Source organism: Pipra filicauda, unplaced genomic scaffold (assembly GCF_003945595.2).
Source record: "Pipra filicauda isolate LSUMZ 115617 unplaced genomic scaffold, ASM394559v2 scaffold185_size1782982_pilon, whole genome shotgun sequence".
Taxonomy (NCBI): domain Eukaryota; kingdom Metazoa; phylum Chordata; class Aves; order Passeriformes; family Pipridae; genus Pipra; species Pipra filicauda.
In genome coordinates this window covers 1,576,575-1,589,038 of record NW_024104293.1, presented here as the reverse complement: position 1 = coordinate 1,589,038, position 12,464 = coordinate 1,576,575, and the positions used below count along the sequence as shown (strand labels likewise).

General features: G+C 67.1%; 2 protein-coding genes across 2 annotated transcripts; one reads left to right on the top strand and one right to left on the bottom strand.

Annotated features, from left to right (window-relative positions):
- Nucleotides 1-89: 89 nt before the first annotated feature.
- Nucleotides 90-1,806, bottom strand: DNAJC22 (DnaJ heat shock protein family (Hsp40) member C22). Its single transcript, XM_027715919.2, has 2 exons — nt 916-1,806; nt 90-474 (listed from the first exon to the last, which is right to left on the bottom strand). Exons 1-2 carry the CDS (start codon nt 1,663-1,665, stop codon nt 295-297), a joined length of 930 nt encoding a protein of 309 aa, XP_027571720.2. The 5' UTR covers nt 1,666-1,806; the 3' UTR covers nt 90-294.
- Nucleotides 1,807-9,238: 7,432 nt separating this feature from the next.
- Nucleotides 9,239-12,218, top strand: C1QL4 (complement C1q like 4). Its single transcript, XM_027715929.2, has 2 exons — nt 9,239-9,915; nt 11,602-12,218. The coding sequence occupies exons 1-2, from the start codon at nt 9,418-9,420 to the stop codon at nt 11,779-11,781; spliced, it is 678 nt and encodes a 225-aa protein (XP_027571730.1). The 5' UTR covers nt 9,239-9,417; the 3' UTR covers nt 11,782-12,218.
- Nucleotides 12,219-12,464: the final 246 nt, after the last annotated feature.

The window sequence follows — 12,464 nt, the reverse complement described above, 5'->3', positions numbered from 1 at the left end:
GCCCCTTTAGTCCCGCCCCCCACCGCCGTTCCGCAGCTAAGCCCCGCCCTCCCCGCGAGAGGGGCCTGACTAACCCCACAGACAACCAATCAGATTCCTGAATCTTTTGATTACGCCCATAATGGGCGGGGCGAATGGCGCCGAACGTGGACGGAAACAGGCGGAAATATCCGAATGGGGGTCGCTGGGGGGAGGGTGTCCGGGATCGGGAGATGGCGGGTTCGAGTCCCTGCCTCGACACAACGAGGGACGGCCGGGGTGAGGGGACAGAGGAGTGTCGTGTTTGTCACAGTGTCACCCTCCCACTGCCCGCCGCGGCCCCGCCAGCTCTTCGTAGGCCTCCTGCAGCTCGATGAAGCGCCGCTCGGCCTCCCGCGCGCGGTGCCGGTTGTGGTCCGGGTGCCAGAGCTTGACGAGCTCCCGGTAGCTCCGCTGAACGTCCTCGGCCGAGCAGCCCCCGCGGAGCCCCAGGACCTGCGGGAGGCACAGGGCAGGGCGGTGGGGACGGTGGAGGGGGAGCCCAAAGCGGGGGTGTGGCCCCCGGAGTGTGGGAGCGGCCGAACCACTTGGACCCCCCATCCCAGCCTCCCCCACCCCATGGACCCCCGTCCCAGCCTCTCGTATGTCACAGCCCCCCATCTCAGCATCCCCCACCCCACAGACCCCCATCGCAGCCCCTCCTACCCCATAGACCCCCAGCACATCATCCCCTGCCCCATGGACCCCCCAGCAGAGCATCCCCCACCCCACAGACCCCACAGCCCCCCATCCCAACATCCCCCGCCCCAAAGACCCCCCAACAGAGTATCCCCTGTCCCATGGACGCCACGGACCCCCCAACCCACCAGCCCCCTCCACCCTGACCCCCCAGCTCCCCCCACCCCCCTCCTCTCGTCCCCCCCGCGTCTCCCTCACCTCCAGCGCCCGCCGCCTCCTCTCGTTCGCTCCGCTCCCCGCGCCCCCCCGACCCCCCTCGGGGCCCCCCCCGACGACTCCCAGCCCCTCGAGCAGCGCCCACCCCGCGCGGAGGGGCAGGACCCCCACCCTGAGGGGCAGCGTCAGGACGGTGCCCGCGACCCCCAGGGCCCCGCTGACCCCCCCCCAGGCCAGGGGGGCCCCGAAAGCCGCGACCCCCAGCCCCAGGTGGCACAGCCGGGCCGACAGCGGGGGCGGGGGGTCCCGGGGGGGGTCGAACCGGCGGTGCCACGCGGCCACCGCGGTGGTCGCCAGGCTGGTGGGCAACAGCCCGCCCTGGAAGAGGAGGGAGGAGAGGAAGGCGGCGACCAGGACGCGGGGGCGGTTGGTTCCTTGGTCGCCCACCGAGGCCACCAGCAGCACCCCCAGCGCCACGGCCAGCGGGGGGGGCACCCAGGGGACCCCCAGCGCGGCCACCAGCCCGAAATACGCCCCCACCAGCAGCTGCCCCGCCACGCGCGGGGGGCTAAGGGTGGGCACGGCCCCACTTTGGGGGGGCCGGGGGGGGCCGTTGGCGGTCGCCACCCAGCCCGGGAGGTGCCACAGGTCCCAGAGCCACCCAGCACCGAAGCCCCCCAGGGTGAGGATCCAGAGCAGGGCGTGGCGGTCGCGGCCCAGGTACAGGTGGTGCAGCCCCAGGAGCCCCCCGAGCGCCCACAGCCCCAGGGCCACCACGAGGCTCTTGGCCATGGGGGGGTGGGCTCGGGGGGTCGGTCCTGGGGGTCCCTGGCGCAGCCCCGGCGTCTGGTGAGCTGTGAGTAGGGGGTTGAGGGTCAGGGACCCCCGGTCATGCCGGTGTCCCCCCCATGTCAGGGACCTCCAGGGAGCTGCTGGTGCACCCGGGACCCCCTGAGCCCATCCTGGACCCTCCGAGCCCACCCAGGACACCCTGAGCCCACCCAGCACCCTGTGAGCCCACCCGGGACCCCCTGAACCCACCCGGGACCCTGTGAGGCCCCCCGGGTCCCACTGACCCACCCTGAGCCCCCCAGCCCCCCGTGAACCCCCCCGCCCTCCCCGCCCCACCTGTCCCTGCGCTGCCGTCGCCGCGTCACCCCCAGACTTTGCCCCGGGCAAAGGGCACCATGGGGGGGGCACTGCCCGGGGGGGACCTGCAGGAGCCTGGAGCCCCCCCAGACCTCCACAGCCCCAGATCCCCTTCCCGAAGCCCCTCCCCTGCCACCACCTCCCCCACCGCCCCAAATCCCCTCAGGGGCATCCAGGGGGCTGCCACCCCCCCCAGGATCGCTACTGCCCTGAGGTTTGGGGGTCCATCACACCCCCTTTGTTGTTGCCCTGGGCCTGGGTAGGCCCCCCAGCCTCCTGGTTTTTGGGGGCCCAGCCCCCCCTGCCGCTTCCCGAACGAACCTCCCCATCTTCCCCCCATTTTTTGGGGGTACCTCCCCCCTGCTCTCTGCTGTCCCCCCGGTTTCGGCAGAGCTGGAGCTCCCCCCGGTGCCCCCCCGTGCCGTGGCCGGGGGGGCCGCTGTAGCCCCCCCTTCTCGCTGCCGTCAGGGCTGACGGGCCCTCCCCGCTGCCCACCCGCGCCTCGCTGCCTCCCTGACAGCGGCTCCCGCGGGACCCCCGCCCACGCTCCGCTGCCCCCCGGCCCCGACAGCCCCAAACAGGGGGGTCCAGCCCCCCCCGCGGCCCATTTGGGGGGGTCCAGCCCCCGCCAGCACCACTGGGGGGGTCACCGCAGCCTGGGCAGCCCCCAGACCTCTCAGTGTTCCCCCCCCCTCGGTGCGGGGGGGTCTCTCTGACATCCCGATCGATCCCTTTAAATATCTGGATTTAAAAATGTCAAATTTGCCTCGAGTCGATGGGGAGGAGGGGGGCTGAACCCCCCCGGCGGCCTCAACTGCTCTCGGAGCCCTCCGGCACCCCCGGGGGGGTGCAGAGGAGCCCTGGGGGGTCTCGGGATGCTGGGGGGGGGGTTAAGGGGGTCCCCAACCCCTCCCTCCCCAGCGCCGTTTTGGGTGTAATTGATGCCATTGATCGACCACGGCCACCGACGGGGGGGCATCGATTTGGGGGAAGTTTGCTGGGAATTGGAGCATCTGTCACCGCTCGGGCACGGGGGGACACCGGGGACACAGGGGGGGCACGGCACGGGGCACGGCACGGGGAACACGGTGGGAGATAGGGGAGGACATGGAGGGGACATGGAGGGGACATGGAGGGGACACGTGGGGGACACGACACGGGGGCACACAGAGGGACATGTGACCCCCAACCCACACAGACACACGTGTGCTCACACACACACGTGCACACACACCCCAGTGTGCTCTCACACACGTCACACACATGTGCTCTCACACACATGTGCACACACACACATGTGCACACACACACACGTGCACACACACACCAGTGTGCTCTCACACACATGTGCACACACACACATGTGCACACACACACCAGTGTGCTCTCACACACATGTGCACACACACACATGTGCACACACACACACGTGCACACACACACCAGTGTGCTCTCACACACGTCACACACATGTGCACACACACACACGTGCACACACACACCAGTGTGCTCTCACACACATGTGCACACACACACATGTGCACACACACACCAGTGTGCTCTCACACACATGTGCACACACACACATGTGCACACACACACATGTGCACACACACACCAGTGTGCTCTCACACACATGCTCTCACACACTCACACATGTCACACACACACACACACACGTGTAAACGCCCATCCCCGTTCCCTCCCGCCCCCTCCCCGGTGCCCCCCCCCGGCCCGGGGGTCCCCGCGGGCTCGTCCATCACCGCCAGCGCCGCGGGCCCGGAATTGGGGGAATTTTGCCTGGATTAGGCGCGAGGCGCATTAATCCATTAGAAATGTCAGCGCGCGGCCCCGCTAATTGTCTCATTTAAATGTCTATTTGTCAGCGCCCGGCTCAGGTGGGCATGAGGCGCATCGCAATGAGCCCCCCCGGCCCCCCCGGCCCGGCGGGGAGGGGGCGGTGAGGACGGAGATGGGGGTCCGGCACCCCCCCCCACTGCCGGGCTGGGTTTGTGCTCCGACATCTCCTGAATCCCTGATAAATGTCGCTTGTCCAGAGAATCGAACCCGGCCCGGCCTGTCCGTCCATCTCCTGCCGGGGGGGCGGACAAGGGGGGGCACGAAATCCCCCCGCCCCGGGGATCCCCCGGCAGCCCCTTCCCCCCGGGACGGGCAGCAGTCGGGCCTGGGACCCCCCGGCTCGTCGCGGTGGGGGCAAATTGGGGGGGTCGTGGTGGGGCGGGGACTCGGCACCATCCCGGGGGGCACAGGGGGAGCTCGGGGTGTGGATGAGACCCGCCAGCACCGCTGTGGGGCGGGGGCTCAGCACCATCCTGGGGGGGCACACGGGGAGTTTGGGGTGCAGATAAGACACCCCCCCAGCACCGCTCAGCCCTGGGGCAATGCAGCTGCTCCAGGGTGGGACCCCCACCCCACCCCATCCCATCCCCGAGCCCTTCACTGCCCGGGGGGGGCCTGGCACAGCACCCTGACCCCCCCCAGCCCTAATAAACAGCAGTCACTAATGAACTGGGGTGGAGGTGGGGGGCATTGGCGGTTAGGGGGGGTGGTGAGGGCTGGGGGTGCCCGCGGGGTGCCAGGGCAGGGAAGGGGGCTGAAGTGAGGGCTGGGGGGGCACACAGGGGTGCGGGTGACAGCGGGGACTCCCCAGCGCTGTGACTCGCCCCCCCAGCCCCGCCACAGCCCCAGGACCACCCCCCCGTGTGTGTGTGTGTTCCCGCCGCTGGTTCATTGTGGCCTCAAGGACAATTTTCCTCCAATTCGGGCCGTTTGTCCCCGACCCGCCCCGGGCCCCCCCCGTGGCCGCCCCCATCCCATCCATATCCATTCGCACAGGGGTCCCCTCGACCCGCCCCCCCCGGGGACAGCGGGGTGACATCCCCGGGCACTGGGGACGCTTCAGCACCGTGTACTGGGCGGCACTGGACGTGCCCCCCCCGAGCCGGGGGGTCCTGGGGGGCCGCGGAGGCAGCTGGTGACCGTGGGGTTGTGTCAGAGCGGTGGGGGGGGGGGACGGGGGGGGCCGGCGGGGACACGGGGACGTGGTGTCATGAATTTATTCATGTGCTGCGGCCAAATCCGGCCCCGCCGGCCCCCCCCCGCTCAGCCTCCCCGGCTCAGCCCCCCGCAGCCTGGGGGGGCCTGGGTCCGTGTCCTCATCCGGGGGGGGGTTCGGGGCGGGTCCTGGGCCCTGTTTGGGCTCAGCAGGATGGGGAAACTGAGGCAGAGATATGAGGGACCCCAAAGGTGGGGCTGAGCCCCCCAAGCCTAGTTTTACCAGCTGCAGACTCAGCCCAGGAGGGATTCAGGCAGGATCTGATCGTGACTGAGCCCCCCCCAAACCCAGTGTAACCAGCTCCAGGTTCAGCCCAGGGGGGGATTTAGGCAGGATTTGGCCGTGAACCCCCCACCCCTCCACCTCCCCCGCTCTCGCCGCTGCCCCCCAGCCTCGCCTCCCCCGCCAGGACCCCCGGGGACCCCCAATGTCCTCTCGTGTCCTCGTCACCTCCCAGCCCTGCTAATTAGCGCCCGGGCTTCCCCTCGCCGCCGTCTTAATTAATTCGCTGTTGCTGCTCATTAAGCTCAGCCCGCGCGGGGGTCGGGGCTCCGCCGTGTCCCCGGGGCGGGGGGGACACACGGGATGGCATCGACGCCCCCAGACCCTCCCCTCTGGCCCCCGGCGCCGTAATTTGTTGCACAAACACGGCGGTGTCGGGGCCGCATCGATCGCGGGCAGCGCGGCCGTAAATCCGCGGCCGATCCGCGGCCGATGATGGATCGCGGGGATCGGAGGGATCCGAGACCTTTGGAAGCGCCGGGAGAGGGAGAACGGACCCGATAAATCACCCACGGGAGGGTGGGCGGGGGGAGCGGAGCCCACCCGTGTGACCCCTGAGTGGGGATGGACACGGATGTGCTGGGGATGGATGTGGGACGGACACAGGGATGTGGGATGGACACACAGACACATGGGATGGACACAAGGGTATGGGATGGACACAAGGATGCGGGATGGGCACACAGACACATGGGATGGACACAAGGATGCGGGATGGGCACACAGATACATGGGATGGACATAAACACGCAGGGATGTGGGATGGACACAGGGATGTGGGATGGGCACACAGACATATGGGATGGACAGAGGGGTGTGGGATGGATACAGACACATGGGATGGACACACAGACATATGGGATGGACACACGGAATGGACACAGACACACATTGGATGGACACAGAGATTTGGGATGGACACATGGCCATGGGATGGACACAAACACTGATGGAATGGATATAGAGGGAATGGACACACGGAACACACGGACAGAGCACACACATGCACACACAAACACAGCAGGCTCACACTCACACATGCAATGAGCATGAACACACACAGAGCACACACCCCCCCACACCTGTGCACGCACATCCAGCATCCCCATATACCCATGGAGCAACACCCCTGTGCTCACACACACAGAGCACACACAGAGCACACACAGAGCACACACACACACAGAGCACACACACACACAGAGCACACACACACAGAGCACACACACACACACACAGAGCACACACACACAGAGCACACACACACAGAGCACACACACACACACACAGAGCACACACACACAGAGCACACACATACACACACAGAGCACACACACACAGAGCACACACATACACACACAGAGCACACACACACACAGCGCACACACACAGAGCACACACAGCACAGCACACACAGAGCACCACCACATACACACACAGAGCACACACAGAGCACACACAGATGCACACACACACAGCACAGAGCACACACATACACACACAGAGCACACACAGAGCACACACACACAACACAGAGCACACACACACAGAGCACACACCACACACACAGAGCACACACAGCGCACACACACACACCACCAAGAGCAACACACAAGAGCACACCACACACTAGAGCACCACCACAGGGCCACCCACACACACCCCAGAAGCACACACACACACAGAGCACACACAGAGCACACACACAGAGCACACACACACAGAGCACACACAGAGCACACACACATGCACAGAGCGCACACACAGAGCACACACAGAGCACACACAGAGCACACACACACAGAGCACACACACACAGAGCACACGCACAGAGCACACACAGAGCACACGCACAGAGCACACACACACAGAGCACACACACACAGAGCACACGCACAGAGCACACACAGAGCACAACACACACACGCACAGAGCACACACACAGAGTACACACAGAGCACACACACACAGAGCACACACAGAGCACACACAGAGCACACACGTGAACTGAGCACGGCCCCCACAGAGCACACCCACACACACACCTGTGCACACACCTCTGCGCCCCCCCAGCTTCTGTCCATGGGGGTCCCACTGTGACACCGCACAGACACACATGGGCACCCCCCCGGACCCAGCCTCCCCCCGGCTTCATGCAGGGGACCCACCATTCAACCCCCCCATCCCACCCCTCCATCCCACCTCCCCAGTCTGTCCCCTCTGGGGGCCCCTTGGTGGCGGGGGGGGCTGAGGCCCCCAGGACGGTGCTGGGGAGGGCCCGTGAGCCCCCCACCCCGACACGGAGCTCCCCACGCGTTTGGACCCCAAAGGGACTCCAAAAACTGCCCCGCGGCCGCCTGCGTGGGGCTGACCCCCACCGGGGGAGGGTCCCTGTGCATGGGGGGGGTCTGTTCCCCCTGTGCCCCCCCCGCATCCCCCCTTCCCCGCTCTCCCCCGCCCAGGACTGTGCACACTCACCCCCCCCCCTTGCACACTCACCCTCCTGCGGGTCCCCCCCGCCCCTGGCCGCCTCCCCGCCCCCGCCGTGCCCGGAGCCGTCGAGCGGGGCGGGCGGAGCGGGGCCGTGCGGGGCGGGTGCGGTGCGGGCGGCGGCACCGGCGGCAGGTACCGGAGAGGGGGGGATTGGTGTGGGGGGGTGGTGTTCCACCGAGGGCCCGGGGCCGCGGGTCCCCCAAGAGGGGCACGGGGGGGTCCCAGAGAACCGGCCCGGGTGGTGCTGCCCAGCCGCTCCCGGGGCAAGGGGGTCCCGCTCCCGGGGTCCCGCTCCCGGGGGTCTCATTCGCGAGGGTCTCATTCCCAGGGGTCCCGCTCCCGGGGGTCCCTCTCACGGACAACTTGGGGAGAAGTTGCCCCGCGCGCCGTGGCGAATCCTCCCCGGCTCTATTTCGGTTCCATCCTGGCTTCGGTCGCGGGTCCTTCCCGGCTCCATCCCGGCTCCATCCCGGCTCGTTCCCGGCTCCGCTCCCGGGTCCTTCCCAGCTCCATCCCGGCTCCGGTTACATCACCAGCTCCAACACCGGCTCCGGTCCCGGCTGCTGCTGCAGAAGCTCCACTCTCCGCTCCCGGCTCCGCTCCGGTACCATCGTCGGCTCCGGCTTCATTCCCTTCAGCAGCGCCGGTTCCGGCTCCACCCGCAGCTCCGGCCCCGCTCCCGGTCCCAGCTTCGGGAACAGCCACAGCCCCGCTCCCGGTCCCATCTCCGGCTTCCCCCGCAGCTCCGCTCCCGGCCCCGTCCCCAGCCCCATTCCTAGTCCAATCCCTCTCCCGATCCGTCCTCGGCCCCATCTCAGCTCTCGGTCTCATCCCCGCTCCTGATCCCATCCTCGGCCCCATCCCTGCCCTTAGTCCCATTCCTACCTCCACCCGCAGCTCCAGCCCCGGCCTCGGCTGCTGTCCCCATCCCCATCCCCATCCCTATCCATATCCTTGTTCCCTTCTCCAGCCCCATCTGAGCCCCGTTTCTGTCCCCATCCCCATTCCTCTCCCCATTTCCAGCCCCGTATCTGTCCCCATCCCTTACCCCATCCCTGCTGTTGTTCCCACTCCCATCCCCTCTCCCAACTCTGCCACCATCCCCATCCCTATCCTTGTCCCCAGCCCTGTCCCCAGCCCTGTCCCCAGCCCCATCTCCAGGCCCGTTTCTGTCTCCATCCCTGTCCCCATTCCTGCTGCTGTTCCTACTCCCATCCCCTCTCCCATCCCCTCTCCCAACCCCACCACCATCCCCATCCTCGTCCCCATCCCTGCTGCTGTTCCTACTCTCATCTCCTCTCCCAACCCCGCCACCATCCCCATCCCTGTCCCCATCCCTGTCCCCATCCCTGCCTCTATCCCCAATCCCACTCCCATCCCCTCTTCCCCCGCCCTCCCCGTGCCCTGATTGCCCCGGGGGCGTCCCCTGCGCGCCCCCCGCTATCGCCACCATCGCCCCCAAGGGCGAGCAGGACCTGCTGGCCGTGGCCGCGTCCCGGCTGCGGCGGCGGCGGCGGGTGGCCGGGGTGGCCGCGGGCGTGGCGATGGTGCTGGTGCTGTTGGTGGCCATCCCGCTGCTCGTGCACAGCTCCAAGGCGGCCGCGCACTACGAGATGCTGGGGAGCTGCCGCATGGTCTGCGACCCCTACCCCGAGCCGCCCCCCCCGGCCTCCCCGCAGCCCCCCCCGGGCCGCCGGGGCCGCGCCGGAGCGCGGGGACCTCCCGGTCCCCCCGGCCCGCGGGGACCTCCGGGCGAGCCGGGCCGGCCGGGCCCGCCGGGACCCCCGGGGCCGGGACCCGGGGGGTACATCCCGTCCTTCTACAGCCCCAAAATCGCCTTCTACGCGGGGCTGCGGAAGCCCCACGAGGGCTACGAGGTGCTGCGGTTCGACGACGTGGTGACCAACGTGGGCAACTACTACGAGCCCTCCAGCGGCAAGTTCACGTGCCCCCTGCCCGGCATCTACTTCTTCACCTACCACGTCCTCATGCGCGGCGGGGACGGCACCAGCATGTGGGCAGACCTCATGAAAAACGGGCAGGTAACGCGGGGAGAGACCCCCGAACCCCCCGGGCCCCCCCTGCCCTCTGCCAGCCCAGTCTCTCCGTATGCTCCCCCTCCATCCCGGTTTTCCCCATCCAGGTTTTCCCCATGCCAGTTTTCCCACCCAACTTGTGGTGCCTCGATTTCCTTGTTTACACCCATCCCGTATTTCCTGGTTTGGTTTTCCTTAATTTTAGCTCTCCCGGCCTGGTTCTCTCCCATTCCTGATTCCCCATCCCGGTTCTGCTCCCCCCCAAAATCCCCACATCCCATTTCCCCCATCCAATCCATGCTCCCCCATTTCCATCCTCTTCCCCCAAAATTTCCATTCTCTCCCCCTCCATTCCCGATTCCCCACCCCCAGTACACTCCCCTCCAAATCCCCACATCCCATTTCCCCCATCCAATTCCCATACACTCCCCCCATTCCCAATTCCCCATCCCTGGTTCCTCCCTCCCAAGTCCCCACATTCCATTTCCCCCATGCAATCCCACCCCCAGTTCCTATCCTGCTTCCCCCCTCCCTGATTCCCCATCCCCAGTTCTGCTGCCCCTCAAATCCTCACGCCCCATTTTCTCCATCCAATTCTCCCCAATTCCCTCTTCCTCTCACTCCCAATTCCCCATTCCCAGTTCCTCCCCCCCCCAGATCCCACATTCCCCCATCCAATACCCCCCAGTTCCCATCTCGATTTTCTCCCACTCCTGATTCCCCACCTCCAGTTCCTCCCCCCTTCCCACATCCCCTTTCCACCATCCACTTCTCCCCCAACATCTATCCTTTCCCCCGCATTCCCGATTCCCCATCCCCAGTTCCTCCCACCCCCAAAATCCTCATCCCATTTCCTCCATCCCATTTCCCTCATCTAATCCCACCCCAATTCCCAATTCCCCATCCCAAGTCCCACATCCCATTTTCTCCATCCAACCCCCCCAGTTCCCACCCTCTCCCCCCCCCATCTGCTCCCACCCTGTTCCCCCTCTGGTACCGGGGGGGGGTGACACCCCCTCCATCCCCATCCCCCCCTCAGCCTTGGGGTCACAACCTCCTCATTCCTGGGAGTCCTGCCACGGGGGCCAGGGGGCCACAATCCCCTGGGAATGCTGGGCTTGGAACTTGTGGGACATGGGGGGGCTGTAGGGGGTCACCGGAACACCCCCAGCACAGGGGGGGTCGGTGGGCTGTGCCCCCTGGCCACTCCCTTTGTTTGCTCCCGAATGGCCTCACCCCAGGACTCTTCCCATCCTTTTATTCCGGGAAAAACAAGGATCGATCCAAGGTGGTCGATGTCCCCCCAGGACGCCCCCCCAAACCGAGCTGTCCCCATGTCCCCCCGGGCATCCCTGGGCCGAGGAGGGGCTGCACAGGAGCCTGGGAGGGTCCCGTGCTCCTGGTCACCGTCCTTGGAGCCTGCCCTGGGTGGGGGGGGTCTCCCTATCACCCTGTGGGACCCCCGGGGTGCCCCTGTTATCCTGTGGGATTCCGGTGGTGCGGGAGGGGCTCTACCCAGGTGTTCCCAGGTGTCTCCCCCGTCCCCCCCGGTTACACTCGTGGCCCGGGGGGACATCGGCTCTGCCTCGTCGGACACCGTGACCTTGAGCGCCCCGCGGGGGTCCCGAGCACCTCATCCCCCGTTCCCTCGTGGATGGGGGGTGGTCCCTGACCCCCGTGCCCCCCCCCAAGGTCCGTGCCAGCGCCATCGCGCAGGACGCGGACCAGAACTACGACTACGCGAGTAACAGCGTCATCCTGCACCTGGACGTGGGCGACGAGGTGTTCGTGAAGCTCGACGGGGGCAAAGTGCACGGGGGCAACACCAACAAGTACAGCACCTTCTCCGGCTTCATCATCTACCCCGACTGACCCCCCGGGACGGGGAGGGGGCTCGGGATGCTGGGACGGGGGTCCTGCCCCCTGCTGCTGTCCCCGCCCCAGGACCCGCACCCCCCCTCATAAACCCCATAAAACTACCCCAAAACCACCCCAAAAATACCCCCAAGTCCAGCACCTTCTCCGGCTTCATCATCTACCCTGCCTGACCTCGCCTCGTGACGTGGGGAGGGGGCTCAGGGAGCTGGGATGGGGTCATGCCGCCCCACCCCCCGCAGCGCCCACCTGTAAAAAGCATCATAACTCCCCGAAAATACCCCCAAACCGCCACCCCCCCGCATGCCGCCACTCTTGAGGGGGGAAGGGGGTCCCAGTGTTGTCATCCCACCCCTGGGACACCCCCGGGCCACCCCCGGGCCCCGCGTGTGGTCTCCCCCCCCCCCGCCCCAATAAAACGCTCTGGGTTTGGAGCTGCGGCTGCTGATTTGGAGAGGGGGAGGGAGTGTCTGGGGACAGAGGGGACACCTGGGGATACCTGAGGAAAGGGGGGGACCCCCAGGGGAGTCCAGGGGACACATGGGGACACCTGAGGACAGCTGGAGACAGAGGGATAGCCGGGGGCAGGGAGGACACCTGGGGACACGGAGAATAGAGGGGACACCTGGGGACACCTGGAAACAGAGGGGAACCCCAGGGGGCTCTGCGGGACACAGGGG